Source organism: Asterias rubens, chromosome 18 (genome assembly GCF_902459465.1).
Source record: "Asterias rubens chromosome 18, eAstRub1.3, whole genome shotgun sequence".
In the NCBI taxonomy this organism is placed as follows: Eukaryota; Metazoa; Echinodermata; class Asteroidea; order Forcipulatida; family Asteriidae; genus Asterias; species Asterias rubens.
In genome coordinates this window covers 3,712,757-3,733,810 of record NC_047079.1, presented here as the reverse complement: position 1 = coordinate 3,733,810, position 21,054 = coordinate 3,712,757, and the positions used below count along the sequence as shown (strand labels likewise).

At 39.2% G+C, this 21,054-nt stretch overlaps 1 protein-coding gene across 1 annotated transcript; it reads left to right on the top strand.

Moving 5' to 3' along the window:
* Nucleotides 1-964: 964 nt before the first annotated feature.
* Nucleotides 965-20,552, top strand: LOC117302089 (draxin-like). Its single transcript, XM_033785884.1, has 8 exons — nucleotides 965-1,180; nucleotides 13,676-13,821; nucleotides 14,763-14,873; nucleotides 17,625-17,722; nucleotides 18,414-18,474; nucleotides 18,777-19,025; nucleotides 19,553-19,648; nucleotides 19,916-20,552. The coding sequence occupies exons 2-8, from the start codon at nucleotides 13,719-13,721 to the stop codon at nucleotides 20,041-20,043; spliced, it is 846 nt and encodes a 281-aa protein (XP_033641775.1). The 5' UTR covers nucleotides 965-1,180; nucleotides 13,676-13,718; the 3' UTR covers nucleotides 20,044-20,552.
* The last annotated feature ends 502 nt before the right edge of the window (nucleotides 20,553-21,054 follow it).

Here is a 21,054-nt window from a genome sequence, read left to right as displayed (position 1 = left end):
GAAGATAAACAAGGAACGTAGTACTACCAGAATTCGTCAGAACAACTTCACACAGAGAGTCTGTAATGTTTGGAACAAACTACCAGCTGCAGTTGTTCATTCTCATTCAACTAACATCTTCAAAAATGGCATTGATGAGTACCTCACCAAAAACATTGACATAGTACAGTTTTGCAGGATGTTCACCACAGGATATATGGAAATATTAAGTTCATTCTCTTCTGCTCTCACATTTGACTTCGCTACTTCCATTGCATTCAGTGCTTTTGCAGTAAGTTTTGTGTGAATATGGATGGGCGTTTTATAAGGCTTCATTTAGCCTTCATTATGCAGAGCCCGAATCTACAGGTAAACAGGTAAACAGGTAAGGTAATGAGTAATGGGGAGAGGTTGGTGGTATAAAACATTGTGAGAAACGGCTCCCTCTGAATTGACATAGTTCTTGAGAAAGAAGCAATTTTCCACGAATTTGATTTCGAGACCTCAGATTTAGAATTTGAGGTATCGAAATCAACCATCTTAACGCACACAACTTCGTGTGACAAGGGTGTTTTTTCTTTCATTATTATCTCGCAACTTCGACGACCAATTGAGCTCAAATTCTCACAGGTTTGTTATTTTATGCATATGTTGAGATACAAGTGAGAGAGAACACTGGTCTTTGACAACTACCAATAGTGTCCAGTGTCTTTAAAGAATTACTCAATTCGCATTGACCACACATAATATTTGGTCACCTTTAATGGGCTCGCTACACAACCCCTTTAAAGTTGTTTGCTCTCCATGCACAGTGATCTTCAGCTGCTCGCCTGATAAAGCTTGCCTTACTGGTCCAATCACCGATAGTGTCTGATTTGCCGTCATTAGTTCAGCCAATCAAATGTAGCGTTTCATGGATGCATTAGCACTGTCTTCCTTCCTTATTTATTACGATGTATAGTGTACTTGGTATACGCTGTAAACCCCTGCCAGTACTATACGCATACACACATTCGCCGTTGGGTACCTGCATAAAATATCATAAATCTTTGCACCAAGGAACGCTACAGCTGCAGTTACTACATCTGTTGGTGTTTGTTGTTTATCTTTGGAAACTGGCAGACAAGAAAAGGGACAAGAGTAATCACTGAGAGATCAGCAATCTAACACACTATCTGAAACACCACAGCGGCTTATAAAGGTAAGTGTATCAGACGGACATATTTAGTACTGGTTTTAATGTAGATTATTTTTTTACTGGGAAATATATAGCTGTACAACGAACTTTGGATACGGGGTGATAAAAAAATAGCAGTACTCTACTATATACATAGTTTTCGTATAATTAAATTTTGAAGTCGAGTTTTACAGTATTTGGAAAAGTGATGACACTACTGAAATTAATGTTTTATAATAAATAGCCGTTGGGTTGATTTATGTCAATTTATAAAGTACTAAAATTGTAAGCTTTTTGGTGATTCGGCCGAAGGTTTCAAGACGTAGGCCTATTTATTGCAAATGTTTCTAAATCTAAGATAATGTTGAATAGTAACACCTGCAGCCGATTTCACAAAACGCTAGGATTGATCCTATCTCGAGTTAGAACAAGTAATTCGTAGGAGTAATCTTAAGGTCTGCATGATACAGTGCAGGGCTGGAACTTGTTCTAAGTCCTAAGATTAATCTTAAGTTAGGACAAGTTTGGTGAAATCGACGGCAGATCATAAATGTATTTTCACATATGCTCGAAATATGCAATGCAGTGATATCTCTGTATTTAAAGATATCGTGTTCTTTGCACACTATAGACTCTTCACCACGGTGTAGCCATCTTGAATTTCTCCCACTTATGTCAATGTTACAAAACCGAGGCTGGAAGAACAAAATAGTCTGGTTCATAATTACAAGATGATATTATTAGCATATTACATCATTGTTATTCGATACGAGGAACATGACCAAGATGGAGGTAGCATGATAAAGGTATATTATCATAGGAACATGTTTTTTTTACACTAACCTAGCCAGCGAAGGGAATTGCTATAACGGTACTCATATAATAATGTGCTTTAAAAAAGGGGCGGGGGGGGGTAGGGTATACTACATGTACCTCTAGTTAAACGAAAAAATCACTGACCATAAACAAAGTTTCCTGGTTAAAAAAGAAGCACCTTCTGTTGATAACAGGCCTACCATTTTTGGGAAACGATTCCCTTCAAATCAATGTGGTTTCAGAGAAAACGATTCAAATTTAAATATGAGAACCGTTTCTCAGATTGTGTATTCCGTTTCTTAGATAGTATTGTCGGCCATCTCAAAAACACTCAACCTTTTGAGTTTAAATAAATATTCACCGGTTATAGTGTATTGTATATCTACATTTAAATGACAGGATTACAGTTAAAAGATTGTTATATTTGCCCTTAAAGAAAAAGTAGTTACCCATGATCTGTTTTACTGGGGGGGGGGATCAAGGAGTAAATTCATTAACTTATCATCCAAGCAACCTGTGGAAATCCAATCAGATTCGTTGGTCCCGAGTTCAAGTGAAAACAACGAAAAACGGCTTGCTTATGTTTTGTTCAGTGGTTACACGGGGCTAAAGTCTCAATAGCCCCCCCACCCCCCCCCCCCCCCCCCCCCCCCCCCCCCCCCCCCCGTTTTTGAAGGCTGTGTAAACTATTGGTTTTTATTACTCAAAATAATTATTAGCATAAACCTTACTTTGTAACGAGTAACGGGGAGAGGTTGATAGTATAACACTTTGTGAGAAACGGCTCCCTCTGAAGTGACGTAGTTTTCGAGAAGGAAGTAATTTTCCACTAAACTTGATTTCAAAACCTCAGAATTAGATTTTGAGGTCTCGAAATCAAGCATCTGAAAGCACACAACTTCGTGTGACAAGGGTGTTTTTTCTTCCATAGTTATCTCGCAACTTCGACGACCAATTTAGCTCAAATTTTCACAGGTTTGTTATTTTATCATATATTGAGATACACCAAGTGGGAAGACTGGTCTTTGACAATTGCCAAAAGTGTCCAGTGTCTCTCTAAAGGTGTACACACTGTGGGAGTAGTGCACTGTTCGGTTTGTATGTACACTTCTGCTTCTTTTCACCCATACACTCTCAAACTGCTGCGATGTAGAACAAGGAGACATTCCAACAGCTTTATTCCACGTACTACATGTACATCTCCTTGGAACTCCCTGCCTGGTGCATGTTTCTCTCCATCCTACATTCTAGACTGTTTTTAGGAAGAGTATCAATTCCTTCCATCAGCACCCCTGAGTTCTTCCATTTTAAATACCGGTAGTTGTTCTTCTTGTAGTACCATACAAAGAGTGGATTTTGGCCTTGTTTGGGGCGAACTTGCATTACAAAAAGGGGGAAGGAAAAAGATTTATACCAACTTACACGCTGACCATTATAGCCCTCTGACTGTGTCCACCATATCACAAGGCCAGTGTCGCAGCCGACATTGAATTTGGAGGTATCAAACAAAAGTCTTATTTTCTGAGCTTTGACAGTGGTACGGCCATGTCCGAATTTACGGCTACGGAATATTCATGTATGTAGAGTTATGAATAGTTAAATGAACTATTATAAACAATCATATTTCATATTACAACTAATCAATATTGTCACCCCTACCCCTTCTTGATTATTGTAAATTCTGCAAACTTCAAAATAATAGGTTTTATATAGTGTATTAAAAAAATATATGAATCAAACGATCAGTTTGTAAGTCCCCGATTTGACCAAAGAAAAACATCCAAGCAGTTATCGTTGCCTCGCGCATTCTTACATAAATCAGCAGCCAAAAGAAAGCAGGGCAATTTATTCCACACACAGCACTTTCCCCTTGGTGTAACTGGTTCGAGACAGTACCAACCGGTTTGAACCGGCAATTGGCATTCTGACAAAGTGTCCTATGGACAATGGAACTATATCAGTTGGAATTGTTTCCCTAATTAAACCGGGAAACCACCAACCCTTGACACTCGGTGAAGCTTAGCCAAAAGACGAGGAAAGGGAGAAAATTATTATTCAGAATAGATATCCATCAACCAGTGTCAGGGTGCCGCATGTAATTGACTTTTTTTCATAATGGAGAGATGAAATAATCTTATGTGGCAATCGAGTGCAACCTACATGTATCTAAACAACAGACAGTTTGCTTTTATTTGACAATTAATATTAATTAAATTGCGCTTACGGATGGTGTATCGTCGGCTGCTTAAATTGTGTGAGGCCTACTGAGCAATTTCTGCAAGCCAATTTCAAGTGAGTACGTATTTAGTCGTGTCTATAAAGGTCTCCGCAAACATTGGTATCGACAAAGACCAATATTGGGCCTACCCGCACTGTGTGTGACTCAACGTTACAGAATTGGAAAGAACAAAAGTCGTGAAGATCACAGATTTACATAAAACTAACAAGGTCTAGTGATGATGATGATAGAAAACATCCCTTAAAATATTTCTGTATCAAACATCATATTTGATGAGAAATAAATAAAACTAATTTCCCGTTTGGAGTTTATCGCTCAGGGAGCATTTTATTCATTTTTGTTTTAGCATCGATGCAATGCAAAATGTGTACTCGGGTTTTCACTATTTTCTCGTGACCCAAATGGCCGATCAATCTCAAACTTCTACAGGTTTGTCAGTTTATGTAATGGTGGATTACATAAAGTGATTGCACTGCCAGCAACTGTTTTGTAAGCAAAAACCAATTCTGTAATGTTCCTTAAATTCATTTGGTCACAGGCACACAAAACGAGAAATAAAATGTGCCTTGGACTCACGAGATCAACCTTATTTTCGTGCCCTCGAAATACAATGTTTAATTCCCTCGAAGCAATGTTTTCGAGGGATTGATAATATCGAGGGATGATTTGAACAACATTTTACGGAAGCACTAATGGGACAGTGGGCAAAATAAAGAAAGTCATAACTATAACTTACATACTTAATTATAATTTACCACAAGTCATACATTTTATGAGATAAGTAAGCCATGGAAAGTCATAATTATGATAATTAAAGTCATGATATCAACATGTCATATATAGTAATGATTAAGACTTGTAGGCTTCTTTATATCTCATGTCCCTTTAGATTTAGACTATTTAACTATTTGTTAAAAGAAGTGTCATGCTTTGATTAGCATCTTGTAAATTGTTTTCTCGTAATATTTCGAAGGAATGAAAACAAACATGTACCCTTTCCCATTCGCCAGTTTAGTACGTAAGTCCCCCCCCCCCCATACTATTATGTAGGCTTACCAGATAAAACCACGAAACACTTACAGTCTTCTCACTTGGTGAATCTCAACATACATGTATGCACAAAACATACCTTTGAACTCAATTGGTCGTCGAAGTTGCGTGAGAATAATAGAAGAAAAACACCCTTGTCGCACAAGTTGTGTGCTTTCGGATTTTTGATTTCGAGACCTCAGCTGAGGTCTCGAAATCAATTGAAGTATTTTCGTAGAAAATTACTTCTTTGTCAAAAACTATGTTACTTCAGAGGGAGCCGTTTCTCACAATGTTTTATACTACCAACAGCTCTCCATTGTTCGGTAGGCCTACCAAGTAAGTTTTTATACTATAAATTATTTTGAGCAATTTTACCAATAGTGTCCATGCCTTTGAATGTGAAAACAATCATCAAAAGGAAGACAGGGCATTAATTGTTTCTCTTAACATGGTCATTAAATGCCGCACACGCACTTTTATTGATTCCGCAATTTGAGTGTCCCTAGTGTAAAGGAAAAGCGCTGGTTGGTGGTACCATTTATAGTGATACCGATGTAGATATCTAGTTGTCGACTGACGGTCCCTTTTATACAAATATCACTCATCAGTTGATCAATGAGGCTCAAGAGGTTCCAGCGTAATCCCAACCCTGCAGAGTGGTTTAAAGGGACTCTCTATTACATGAAGTGTATATGGTTCGACTGCTAATGTAATTTTTACTCTCTTTGAATCAAGATAAGGCACAGTATTCTGATATTTTGTGCATATTAATAAAACAGCTGCTACGGGGTCTGAAATGTTCTTGGGTTATTTCTTTGAATACTAAGTGAGTCAGTGGAGGGCTTGGGTGTCTAAACTAAATCACAATCCTCAATTACTATCCTATGGTGAAATAAATTGCTCCTTGATAGCTCACAGTGTGAAGCAAACCTCGTTATTGGAGGAAATCGGTTTCTCTTCGATGGCGACAGATGTCCTTGTAATTGTGCAGACAGACGGTGTGCCCATACTCATGGTGTGCCGTACCTCGCTTCGGTCAGAAGTTGCCTCCGGAAGCCGGCTGCGCGCAACCCGCAACATAGACTTGACTCAAGTCCCAATCCTGTGCCATCGCCAGAAAACTATTGTTTTGTGATGCTCTGCGTTTCAACCTGGGCCCAATTTCATGAATCTGCTTACGGAAGCAGAGTAATTCTTTAAAGACACTGGACACTATTGGTAATTGTCAAAGACCAGTGTTCTCTCTCACTTGGTGTATCTCAACATATGCATAAAATAACAAACCTGTGAGAATTTGAGCTCAATTGGTCGTCGAAGTTGCGAGATAATAATGGAAGAAAAAACACCCTTGTCACACGAAGTTGTGTGCGTTTAGATGGTTGATTTCGAGACCTCAAATTCTAAATCTAAGGTCTCGAAATCAAATTCGTGGAAAAATACTTCTTTTTCGAAAACTATGTCACTTCAGAGGGAGCCGTTTCTCACAATGTTTTTTACCATCAAACTCTCCCCATTACTCATTACCAAGTAAAGTTTCATGCTAATAATTATTTTGAGTAATTACCAATAGTGTCCACTGCCTTTAAGCGCAGAATTGAATCTTGGCCCTGTTCCGCGCGATCACAATTCTCGGGAGAAATAGCTACATTTTGACGGTGGATAATAAAATGCTTAATTTAGGGACCTCTCGCACTCTAACAGGACTGGAATTAGGTCTACCCGCAATCTGGCCACACAACTACATGTAGCATGCGCCATTTTGAGATAAATGGCAACAAGGAATCTGGGTTAACACAAGGTATAGGAGGTTTTTTTCCCTGCCTCATGGTTTTAAAAGACGGTAGGCTTGCCAGTTTTATTTTATTTTGACTGTAGAGGACCTTAAGTCCATTTATGTTTGGGTCTGGGTTTTTAAATTGTTGTCCCTGCCTCCTGTTTTCATGGTGTTTTATAGATGTTGTTTTTAGCAAGTTTTTGGATTTTCTTTTGTGGTAATTTTGTTTTACCGTTGTGTGATTATAATAGCGTTTGAATGCAATCTCCTTTTAATAATTATATCATTATATATATTTTTTTTTCTCGACCGCAGGGGTCTTGTTGTACACATATTAAAGGCACTGGACACTATTGTTAATTACTCAAAATAATTGTTAGCATAACAACTTACTTGGTAATGAGCAATGGAGAGCTGTTGAAAGTATAAAACATTGTGAGAAACGGTTCCCTCTGAAGTTCGAGAAAGAAGTATTTTTCCACTAAAATATTTGAATTTGATTTTGAGACCTCGGATGTAGATTTTGAGGTCCCGAAATCAAGCATCTGAACGCACACAACTTTGTGTGACAATGGTGTTTTTTCTTCCATTATTCAATCGCAACTTCGATGACCAATTGAGTTCAAATTTTAAAGCCATTATACACTTTCGGTAAACAGTATGGTCCAAGTCCCACACTTCGCGTATCACAACTTATATAGAAAACAACAAACCTGTGAAAAGTTAGGCTCAATCGGTCATCGTAGTCGGGAGAAAATAACTGGAAAACCCACTCTTGTTTCCGCGCGTTTCGCCGTGTCATGACATGTGTTTAAAATAAATCTGTAATTCTCGCTAACGAGAATTTATATTGTTTTACCGTTTTCTCAAAAAGTAAAGCATTTCATGGACTAATATTTCAAGAGAAGTCTTTCACCATTACCTTCTGTAAACCCTGTAAGTTATTTGTAAATCTGTGAACTTTTTGTTTGTTTCTGTACGAAAGGGTCCAATGGCTTTAACAGGTGTGTTATTTTATGTATATTATGTTGAGATACACCAAGTGAGGGTCTTTGACAATTACCCGAGGTGTCCAGTGTCTTTAAGATGACAGTTTTTATACTTTATACTATAACCTTGACAGCCCGGTCCCATTTGTAATCATTGTGTGTCTAAATATTTAAAATAAAATAAATAATAAATAAATAATGTATGATAATTATGCTGATATCAAAGGTGGCATGACCTCGTCCTACTTTCGGATGAAGACTAATTATCTTGGTTCCTTGCTAATGTTGAGGCCATCCGATTAAACACAGCCTATCAGGTCAGGGGTCAGATGTAGCCTTGATTTTATGCTGTGTTGAGAACTCGATGACTTCGGAAATGACTTGGAAATGGTAAAAGGCTTGTCAGGATATTTTGTTGATATTTAGCCTTGCTCAAGGCAGTCGAATTATTCCCTCCGAAAAAAGACCGCCGCTGTATAAAAACCAGCCCGTATACACTGTGCGTAAAATGTGTGTAACCACATCGCACGACACGATGCCCCCCCGTACACTATCCGTCAGGACGGCCTCCGCATGCGGTTAGTGGTACGAGTGCGGATGACTTGTGGGCACAGTAGTCGTACGATGTGACAGTGTGTATAGTGTATACGGGTGGGTCATGCGGTGTGATTACACGCACCACGCACAGCGTATGCGGGTGGGTTTACAGCGGCATCTTTTCGGAGTGAATAATGCGACTGCCTTGAGCAAGGCTAGTTGATATTATAAAACGCCCCCACAAATATGCCTTGAAACTGCGTGGTTTTCCTTTTACTTTACGAACTAACACGGTCGGCCGTTTTATGGAGTCAAAAACTTTACATTCACAAATCATTATATTCTACTTTTAAAAAACATTTTTTTTAACCATATCAATTTATAACAAACGGTTTCAAATGCTTTTCACTGACCAACTCGACCGATCCAAGGCAACGTGTCCCTTTTAGTATAATTATAAGAATACATGCAACAAGGAAGGTTTCCAGTTCCTATCCATTGATTTTCTTGCAACTTCGATGCCAAATTGAGTGCAGATTTTCACACGGTTGGTTTTTATGCTGTGATACAAATAAAGGCTTTCACACTGCCTTTAAAACCCTGCTCGGTCCTTCCTATAACACATGGTCCTGCAGAGTTAGTGTTAGGTTGCAACGCCCCTGTGGTTCGTTTTAGGCTTTTCCCGTATAGGATATGTTAGGTGTCTTTTGATTGCATTTTATTTGTTCAACGATTTTGTTACACATGTATCAATGTGTGTTGTTTACATTTTCCAGGTTTGCCTGGGTTAATTTAAGCTTATTGATTTGATAAGTTTTTGGATTTGGTGTTGTATCCCATTGCTATTAATTGACACATCAGTTTGGTACACAAAGTTTTACCCTTTCTAACCAAATACTTGCCCCTCTTGCTTGACACCCCTCTTTGACGTGTGGCACGGTCCAGCTTAGGATATCAAGGTGTTGGTAATGAGCTGACCATGTGGATTGGACTTATTAGAATATACCATGCGTGTCACATAGTGTGTACATGTACAGTGGCCCTTTTTATTGCAAGGTTTTAAAGCCTGTGGCCCATGAAGTATGTGCTTAGCAACACTCAAGGTCTGGCATCTGCATGGGTGCAATGATAAATTAGTTTTCTTTAAAGACAGTGGACACTATTAGTAACTGTCAAAGACCAGTTTTTTCACTTGCTTTATCTCAACATATGCATAAAATAACAAACCTGTGAAAATTTGAGCTCAATCTGTCAACGAAGTTGCGAGATAAAAATAAAATAAGCAACACCCTTGTCACACTAAAGGTTGTGTGCTTTCAGATGCTTGATTTCGAGACCTTAATTTCTAAATCTGAGGTCTCAAAATTAAATTCGTGGAAAATTACTTCTTTCTCGAAAGGTACTCCACTTCAGAGCCACAATGTTTCATACTAACACTGAACCTCTCCCCATTACTCGTTGCCAAGTGATGTTTTATGATAATTCTTATTTTGAGTAATTACCAATAGTGTCCACTACCTTTAAGACAATACAAAAAGTGAAAGATATTACAAAAACCTGGCTACAGCATGTTTATGATCTGCACCCAACTGAGGACCGTCTGCCCCTGTAATGATTGAACAATCCACTTGCCATCATGCTCTCCTTGAAAAAGGAAAAAAGCCCCGGGGGAACTGTGACAAAATTGTAAAAGGCAGACGGCTGGTGAGTCTCATTTAAAGCGACTCAGCCAGATGTAACTCACTGCCAGTGCATGTGTTCCTCCACATTGATCACATCATCCTAATGTTATTACGGATGAGTTGCCAGGTGACCGACGTGATATAGGAAGATGAGAGGGGGGTCCTGATGGAGACAATCTAATTATGCGCACTGCTTGATGATGATGACGACGATATTAAAGGGCCCTTGTATTGAGGATACTTTTTTTTCAAAGTTATCTTGCAACTTCGATGACCAATTAATCTCAAATTTTCACAGGTTTGTTATTTTACGCGTATGTTGAGATACACCAAGTGAGAAGACTGGTCTTTGACAGTTACCAATAGTGTCCAGGTCTTTAAGCACAAAAGTAGCTAAGCATTACAATAATAATAATAATAATAATAATAATAATAATAATAATAATAATAATAATAATAATAATAATAATAATAATAATAGAGTAGGCCTATGCTTACCGGAGTAAGGTTACAAGCAAAACGACCATGTCATGCATGCACAAAATGTCTCACTTGGTGTATCTCAACATATGCACAAAATAACAAACCTGTGAGATATTAATGGAAGAAAAATCATACTTGTCACACGAAATTGTGTGCTTTCAGATGCTTGATTTCGGGACCTCAAAATCTAATTCTGAGGTCTCAAAATCAAATTCAAATATTTTAGTGGAAAATAACTTCTTTCTCGAAAACTACGTTGCTTGTTACCAAGTAAGTTTTTATACTAACAATTATTTTGAGTAATTACCAATAGTGTCCAGAACCTTTACGGACCGGAGGTGTCCGTGTTCTTGACACGATTTGATCCCCACTCACGTAATACCAAGGTGTTGCACATTTTTTGTATGTATGCGATGATGCTTGGCTCCAGCTAGCTAAGAAAATGTCTGAGTTCTAATGCAAGACGTCAACGAGGGCCTCCAGCAAGGCCGAAGAAATAATGTATGAGGGTAGTTTGCAATGATGTCATCAACTTGGAGACTTCACACCATCAGCAGCTGGGTACGCTCTGCATGAGGCTTCTTCTTCTTGTTCTTTTTTTTCTTTCTTCTGTTTCTGATAATTTGGCAGCTTGATATCCAAGGCTAACCACAGCTTTAGGAGACCAGCGATAATATGCCGCAGGCTTAAAGGGACTGTATGGACACTATAGGTGATTACTCCAAATAATTGTAACAGCACAAAACTTACTTGGTAACGAGCAATGGAGAGTTGTTGATAGTATAAAACATTGTGAGAAACGCCGTCGATTTCACCAAACTCTTCCTATACTTCAGATTAATCTTAGGATTTAGGACGGGTCCCAACCCTGCACTGTAGCATGCAGACATTAATCATAAGTTAGGACGAGTTTAACTCCAGATAGGATCAATCCTATCGTTTCGTGAAATCGGCTCACGGCCCTCTAAAACTAACGTAGTTTTTGAGAAAGAGGTAATTTTCTTACTCAAATAAAAAATACTTCAGCCGAAGCCTTTTCAGTATGCATATGAAAGCACACAAAGTTGTACAAGGTTTTTTTCTTACGTTATTCCCTTGCAACTTTGATGTCCAATTGAGCCCAAATTTTCACAGGTTTTTTTATTTTATGCATATGTTGAGATACACTAAGTGGGAATACTGCATGTCTTTGACATTTTTCAACCAATGCCTGAATGCTCCGAAATTGCCGCTGAGGAGGGGCGCCAAAATATAGCTTCGTGATTCCGCACTATAGATCGTGCATCAAACATGTTGCCCTCATGCACTCTTATTTAATTAATTATATACATGAGGTGTTTTTTTTTTTTCAATTACCCCGTCTGTCATGTAATTGTGAGGAATGCGTCAGAGCCGACATATAAAATTAAACGGCAATATATTGTCAGAGTGGTTGTTCGCAGACCTTTCGCAAAATTAAAAAAATGTGATTTGTTTTTGTCGTGACAATTTTGTTTGTAAGAAGAGTGCTATCTCAGGAGTGCTCAGTGCCGAAGGATGTCTAAATGCATGCCACTGAAATATCTTCATGTTAATAACAGACATCAAAATAACCCGCACATTATCACAGACATCTATATGCCATCCATCATTATAGACCTTTCTTTTGTTGATCAACAAACCGCCTTGGTTGGCATGGTCGGCCGTTTGTTAGTAAAACACTCAATCGTAAAAACAGATGTTTTAACCAAATTCAATATTTTTTGCAAGCTTTCATTTAAATAAAATACATGTACCTCTCAAAATTAGTTGTTTTGAGTCATTTTGAACCATTGGAGATTCACTTGACTTTTGCAACAATAATGCATTTAGGTCCATTGCAATTACCGCTTGGTTGATTTGAGTACAAGTCAAAACAAAAGGCAACTGTGGTTTAAATATGGGTTTCTAGGAAAATAGTGCAGAAGGTATGCTGTACGAGGAGAATGGTGTCCTAGCCGCATAATGGGACCTTTATGTATAAACAAAGTACCGGAAGCCGGAGCATGCCTTTTTAAAAAACTCCAAACGTATATACATGTATGGTGCACAGTTGCTATATGTAGGTACCAAGAAGCTGCTGTTGCTATGGGTATACATACAATAGTACACTGGTTGCTGTGGGGATAGTACGTTGGTTGCTATGGCTAGAGTAGAGTACAATGATTGCTATGGCACGTCAAGTTTATGCGACTTTGCAGTAATAAATATCACAAGACGCGCTCAAAACCAATCAAAAGGCAGAATTTTTGTAAGAGGTATTTATAAAATCGAATATGTCTTAATCAATTTAAGAGGGCAGTAGTCTCGTGGGGCCGGCAGTCTCACAAGAATAATGGTGGGGAGATTCAGAAATGCTACTTTGCAAAGGGCACCACAGCAAAAGCACAGAGCACCATGGCAATTGCCATGGGTCAAAATTCCTGTGGGTGGCGTGGGTTACTTCACATGCTTCAAGGCCTATGTACATGTTTGACAATTTCAGTATCTTGCCTTTGAATGTGTAGGGTCGCTCCTTAAAGACACTGGACACTATTGGTAATTGTCAAAGACCCGTCTCCTCACTTGCTGTATCTCAACATAATATGCATAAAATAACAAACCTGTGAAAATTTCAGCTCGATCAGTCATCAAAGTTGCGGGATAATAATGAAAGAAAAAAACACCCTTGTCACACGAATTTGTGTGATTTCAGATGCTGGATTTCTAAATCCAGGTCTGGTCTCGAAATCAAATTTGTGGAAAATTACTTCTTTCACGAAAACTACTCAACTTCAGAGGGAGCCGTTTCTCACTATGTTTTATTCTACCAACCTCTCCCCATCACTTGTTACCAAGTAAGGTTCTATGCTAATAATTATTTTGAGTAACTATCAAGTGTCCACTGACTGAACAAAAACAAAGAGGGTTACAGGGAATTCAAGTGCTTTGTTTTTTTTTACTTTGAAGGTTTTCTGATTGTAAACACGCATTCCATCATTCCATCATCATCATGAGATTGTTGTTGGCCCTAGTGGTTATCCTGGTAGCCCTGATTGTTCTGGCTGATATCACTGAAGCTAGAGGAAGACGAAAGCAACGACAGGCTGAAGAAGGTGGGTCCATCAGAGATGTGCTTCTCTGTTCTAAAGGAACACGTTGCCTTGGAACGGTCAAGTTGGTCTTCGAAAACTATTTGTAACCGTTCGTTATAAAATGCATGGGTAGAAAGATGTTGTAAAAGTAGAATACAATGATCCACACAAACATGTCTCGAAATTGCACGGTTTTCTTTTTACCTCGTCGATGGCCGACCATGTTAGTTTGCAAAGGAATAAGGAAAACCATGCAATTTCGAGGCAAATTTGTGTGGATCATTGTATTCTACTTTTAAAACATCTTTCCAACCATATTATGTAATTTATAACAAACAGTTACAAACGCTTTTTATAGACCAACCCGTCCGATCTATAAAGGCAATATGTTCCTTTAAACGGAAACCCTTTTTTTTTACCACCACCAAAAGAACAAAAATTATAATTTTTAGTATCTTTTTTTTGTTTAAGTTGGTTGTTCAAATAATTTATGACTAAGATCAAATTCATAAGAAAATGAGAATAAACCATGTAAACTGTACTTTATGCCATATTGCCGAGAAGGGCTTTCAAAACCAAAGATGCAATGTACAAAATGTAAGCAGGCTTCGCACTTGTTAGCACTTGTTTATAAATTATCAAAAACCAAATTGTATGGTTCACGCTCTTTCCAATTGCAGCAGTCCAGTTATGGAACAGTCTTCCATTGGTTGTTAAAAGACAGGCTGAGACATCAGAACAATTCATAACCCGATTGAAAGCATTTCTGTTTCCTTTGTAAAATTTTTGATTTCCCCTTTTCAGTGCATAGGGACCTCACGGTGATATGTACTATTTAAGAATGGTTGACATCAGAGATTGATGGATCGAGTCAAAGTTTAATTTTGTTTTGAGTTTCATGACTGTTTGATAAACATATAATATGTAATGTTTGCTAAAACTTGTATTATTCTTTTATTCAGAAGCGGAGCAGTCCAATCGTGAAAATCGTCGCCGCGGCAACAAAGAAAATAAAAAGGGCAAGAAGGACAAAAATGGGCGTGGTGGACATGATGAGGAAGACCAAAGCACGCGTAAGTCCAGCAATGTTAATTTCTTTTTCTGGTGGAAGTTGGAGTGTTCAGTATGTCTGCAAAGTGTACAAAGTGCAGTGTTTGGCTTTAAAGGAACATTACAGAATTGGTTTTTGTTAACAAACAGTTGCTGGCAGAGTAGGCACTTAATGTAATCCATCATATACATAAACTGACAAATCTGTAGAAGTTTGAGATCGATCGGCCATGTGGGTCACGAGAGAATAGTGAAAAACCTATTACAAAATTTTGCATTGCATTGATGCCAAATCAAAAAAGAATAAAACGCTCACTGAGCGATAAACTCCAAACGCGAAGTTAGATTATTGAGTTCTCATCAAATATAGCATTTCAGACAGAAATATTTCAAGGGATGTTTGCAACTATTATCATCATTAGACCGTGTAAGTTTTATGTAAATCTGTGATCTTCACGATTTTTGTTTACCAATTCTGTAACGTTCCTTTAAATGTTTGCAGTGACAAGCTAGAAGGACCTGTTAGCATGGTTAGTTTGAAATTTCACTGGCCCATCAGCTTTGCACTAGTCCATGAATCATCTTTAAGGGACATGTTGCCTTGGGTCGGTCGAGTAGGTCTATGAAAAGCGGTTGAAACCGATATGGTTAGAAAGATGTTTAAAAGTAGAATATAACGATCCACACAAACATGCCTCGAAATTGCGTGGTTTTCCTTTTACTCTGCATACTAACACGGTCGGCCATTTTTATGGAGTCAAAAACTTGACTTCACAACATGGCGTGCTGTGTTAGTTTAGTTCCCGACGTATAAGGAACACCGTGCAATTTCAAGGCATATGTGTGAATCATTATATTCTACTTATAAAACATCTTTCCAACCGTGCATTTTATAACAAACGGTTTCAAATGCTTTTTATGGACCAACTCGCCCGGTCAAAGGCATTGCATGTCCCTTTATAAAAAGGGTGCTCTTCAATTCAAGACTGAACTGGGTGGGCGGACCACTTGGAAAGAAGTCTGACTAGTCCTCTTGACCACTATTCAACTCTAAATGTGGCCAAAAGACCAGTCTTCTCACTTGGTGTATCTATGCATAAAGTAACAAACCTGTGAACATTTGAGTTTAATTGGTTGTCGAAGAGAATAATGGAAGAAAACGTCCATGTCGCACAAGTTGTGTGCTTTCAGATGCTTGATTTTGAGACCTCAAAATCAAATTCTGAGTTTTCGAAAAACAAATTCAAATATGTCAGTGAGAAATTACTTCGTCCTCAAAATAAAAGGGCACCAAGGCCAAGACCAGGGGGCAATGGAGGCCAAGGCCCCCGTGGCAACGTGTAATTCCAGGCCTGATGTAGTTTACATTCAAACAAGGACTGATAACTAAAGGGACAATAGGTTTTATGCTAAGTAGGATTTGAAACTTTGCATGGTGGAAATACGTTCAGACAACGTACTAAGTTAGACCCAAACCGGTTTAACTTTTACGAGCAGCAGGGGGTGATCGTAAAAATAAAACCCCTTTGCGTTCAGACAGCACTGAGTTAAACCCGATCCGGTTTATCTTTGGATTTAAGAGGTCAAAGAAAACGTGACCCCGTTACTCTAACATCCTGTTTATTGTCCTGTTCATTGGTCACCGTGTGTTTACGTAATGATTACGGAGGTCAATGGGTCGCCTGTTGTGAGTTAAACTGGATGTGGTCTTTTTTATTCTGTCCACACACAGTGTTAAAAGATAAACCCGAAGCGGTCTAAAGATAAACCCCCTCCCTGGACGGTTTATCTTTTGTGGGTTGAACTCAATTCGGACTAACTTTAGATCCGTTCAGACACACTGAGTTGAACTCGATCGAGTTGAACCATGAGGTTAAACCAACTTTAGTAATGTGTCTTAACGCACCCGTAGAAAGGTTTGCGGTAACACCATGTGATGACTATCTCTAATGAGTTGGGGGGGGGTTGGTTCTGAAAAGAAACCGTTGGTTTCAACTCGACGTTTCGATCAGTATGCTCTGATCGTCTTCTGGAGAAAGCTCTACAATGATGCTGCATGCTGCTTAAGTACTATGGAGGCGGGTTAGCTTGGTGATGCACGAAGGCGGGAAATAGAGATGGGAAATGGAGCTTGGTGATGCATGGTGAAACTGGATCCTGCTCTGGAGCCTTTGGGTGGTGTGTGGGGGGTGTGTGCTCACTGAACTGTGTCAGTAGGATCAAGCACAGGGGATAGTGAGGGTGTGGGGCCTAGGGGACTGAGGTTTTATGCTAACAATTATTTTGAGTATACCAAAAGTGTCCAGTGCCTTTAAACGAGCATTTGGCCAGTGGACCACTGTTACTAAAGTAGAACTTTGCCTGTGTGTATAATGCTGATTTCGTATTGTATCAAAAAGGACACTGAAAGTTCAGTTCTATATCTTTATCAATAGTCGGGTGGAAAAAATTCTTGCAAAGTTTGTGATAGAAAAAACCCAGTAATGGTGTAAATCAAGAGAGTTAAGCCTGGTTCATACTTCCTGCGCATGCGAATGCAATACGAACGTTGACGTCACAAATTCGCAACGAAATTCACACTGAGTTGAGTTGAACTCAACTCACTTGCAAATATCGCTGTGAAAGGAGAGTTGTGACGTCAAATTCACGTCAAATTCACTTCGCATTCGCATTTGCAGGAAGTATGAACTGGGCTTTAGTGGGGCTAAGGCAAGGGTCAGTTTTGGCTTTTTGTCAGAATGGTTGTTGATTTTAAGAAGTGATCTTCTCTGCAGATGTTGATGAGATGGTCAACTTTGATGCTATGAACGTGGGAGGACAGACCGGGGAGACCGATACACCTGTTGCTGAACCAGCTGCCGATGTTCAACAGGTACTTAAAGAAACAGTACACAATTGGTTTTTGCTATCAAAACAGCTGCTCTAGCAATGCAAAGGTCGTGGGTTCGAATCCCACCCGAGTAACATGCCTGTGATATTTTTTGCACAGGTCTCGGCGAAGTACCGAGTATCGGTGTATGGGTAAAATTTCTTTATCCCGATGCAAATTTAACATCCCTTAAAACATTTGCTGGCAGTGTAAGCACTTTACATGTTCAATGTATGTAATCCACCATAAACTGACAAACCTGTAGAAATTTGAGGAATGAGTAAAACAATGTCATGAAAATACGTTTTATGTACTTGCTAAAATAATGTTCATCTCCTGAGACGAAAATTATTTTTGTGACTTGTTTTACTCATTTCTCAAAAACTACAGCATCTCAGCAAGTAATATTTTGAAGCCATTGGACACTTTCGGAACAGAACCAAAAAAAAAAAAGTTCACAGATTGACAAACAATTTACAGGGTTTACAGAAGGTAATGGTGAAAGACTTCCCTTGAAATATTATTTCATGAAATGCTTTACTTTTTGAGAAAACATTAAATCAATTATCAATTCTAGATATCGAGAATAACCGATTTATTTTAAACACATGTCATGACACGGCGAAACTTGCGGAAACAATGGTGGGTTTTCCCGATATTTTTTCCCGACTCTGATGGCATTTTTTTATTGTAGGTCCCGGCGGAAGAAAGTGAAGAGGAGCCAACTGCTTCAAAGAAAGGAAAGAAGAAAAGAGGTATGGAGAAATGAAATTTACGAAAGAAAGAAAAGCCTTATTGCATAGAATTGTGCATTAGAAAGGCTTTATGCCTGAAACCTTTCTCAGACTAAATTATTTTTGGTGGGGAAAAAACGATTTTGTCTCGGTTAAATGGAAATTATTTCATGCTAAAACTGTGACGAAAATTATTTTTGTGACACTGTTTTTACTCATTTCAAAATCGCCGAATGACGGCGCTTCTGGACATCACTGCTAATCATTGTCTTTCTGCTCTCAACACCACCACCCCCCCCCCCTCCTTCACATGTTTATTGTAGGTCCCAAAGGGAATAGTCCCAGCATGACCAAGGAGGAACGCAAGGCCATGAGGCACGAGGCCAAATCGGCGGGTAAGCACGGCGGTCGCGTGGATAAGCAGGCCCGCAAGGAGGCCCGTAAAGAAGCCAAGAGAGCCGAGAATCAAGTCGGCAAGGAGGAGCGTCAGCATGCCCGTAAAGAAGCTAAGAAGATGGAGCGTCAAGCCAACAAGACCTCGGACTGTAGTGAACATACAGACTGTATGGCCGGTAAGTACTTATGTGAAAAGTTAAATATTTTATAATTGGTTCTATTTTATTTCTTTGTCTTTATGCCAGTCGCCAGACACACAAGGCCTGAAGGCCACTTCATGTGGGCTACAAATCAACAGTGTTTCCAGGGGCCGTTGCCACCTACTCCTGGGGCTGAAACAGGGTTATCCCCTACACAGTCCGTACAGATGTAGGCTTGGATATTATCCATCAGAAGCCTGGCTGGTAGAGCAGGCGGCACTACCTCCCCAACTTTACTAAGCAATCATGGTTAAGTGTCTTGCTTAAGGACACAAGTTTCACAGAGCTGCATACATGTATTATATTAGCAGAAAACAATGCTTCACAATTTGCTGCTCAGCAAACAAAAGGCGGGAAACTGGTCACAGATTGCACAGATTACATATGTTGGCTGGTAACCTTAGTCTGGTAAGCGTAGTTTTGTTTTGCTTAAAGCTACTTTACATCCCAGTGTCTTTAGAAATGTTGTTATTGCATGTTTGTAATTTTTTGTTTTGCTACAGGGAGCTGTTGTCAGCAACGAGGACCCATCCAAACTTGCAGGGCTTTTAACAAGGGAGAGGACAGTATGTGCTTCAACGACTGCGTGTGCTCAGAAGGTAAGAACGCTGCCTGACATCTAGGACGTGTCAAATTATGTAGTTTATACAGTCGTTGTGAAGTAGAATGGCGAAAAGAGGACATTAAGGAAAGGCTTTCTGATTCAAATTTTGGGGCAGTAGAATAAAGCAAGACAGTTCTCTAAGAACAACTCTACTTGGCAAGTAGATACACACATGGTGTTACCGCAAACCAAATATACATTGATACCTCGCCATGCAATGCCTCAAATCCTATATAGACTTACTCTTTGTTGTTATATTCAGGTTTTGAATGTTTCATCCGTGAGGGAAAGAAGGCCAAACACCCAGACGGTGGCGCTAAGGGCCGCTGCCGCCCCAAACAGGCCCCCGAGAACACCGAGACAGACCAGGCAGAGGAAGCAGAAAACTAAGATCCATCAAGGAAGGTCCTGCTAGGATGAGAAGGTTGCAGGGGGTTTGGGTGGGTGATTCTGGGTACAGGGTAATGAATAATACAAGTAGAAAGGGGTTAAAATGGGTTGGATTGGGTGCAAGGAAACATTGGGGAGGGTAAGAATTAGGGAAGGGAAAATAATAAGGCATATGAAGAAGGTACAGGGTAACACATGGGATTGGATTGTGGTAACTTTTTTTATTACTTTTTTCGAGTTAAGATTTTGTAACTAATATCTGTAAATTACAAGTGTGGGAAAATCTGATTTGATGGATCTTAAAAATGTGGAGGACGGAAAAGGGTTTCCTTTATGATTGCACAACATGTTCGCCACACACTCTCACAGGGAAACTCAAGTATGGCATACCTAATGTGACGTGAGTATCATACATTTGTGAATCTGTGATCATAGATTTGGCTTTGCTGCTGAATTCGAAGGAAACATGACTGCAAGGGTGGGACCAAAAGGGTAGGACCAGTACTAGTCATAATAAGAGATGTTAAATTTGCATCGGGGATAAAGAATATTAATTTTGGTTTTTACCCATACACCGATGTGTGTTAGCACAGTATACTGAGCACTTTCCCGAGTCCTGTGAAAAATATCACAAGCATGTTACTCGGGTGGGATTCAAACACACGACCCTTCGGTTCGAATCCCACCCGAGTAATTATGCCTGTGATATTTTTTACAGGACTCTGGAAAGTACTAAGTATACAGAGCTAACACGGTGTGTGGGTAAAAAATTTAAGTACTCGTCGTGTTTGTCTAAAACATTGACGATAGTTATGCGAAGAGGCTGTTGAGTTCTCAACGCATATGCAGAATCTTTTGGAACCTTGCGCACTTTAACGAGGTCATTTCTTTGAAATATGCGCAAGACGTCAATGTTCAAGGGAGGTGCGGGAAAAATTACCACGGAATGAATAACACTGTAGCAGCAAAGCCAAAAGCTAGTACATGTTTTCTTAGGTTTTTTTTAAAAAG

Coding starts and splice junctions, on each gene's coding strand:
- LOC117302089 (XM_033785884.1), top strand. CDS start 13,719: ATGAGATTGTTGTTGGCCCTAGTGGTTATCCTGGTAGCCCTGATTGTT. Junction 18,475..18,776: donor GAAAGGAAAGAAGAAAAGAG/GTATGGAGAAAT, acceptor TGTTTATTGTAG/GTCCCAAAGGGAATAGTCCC. Junction 19,649..19,915: donor CGACTGCGTGTGCTCAGAAG/GTAAGAACGCTG, acceptor TGTTATATTCAG/GTTTTGAATGTTTCATCCGT.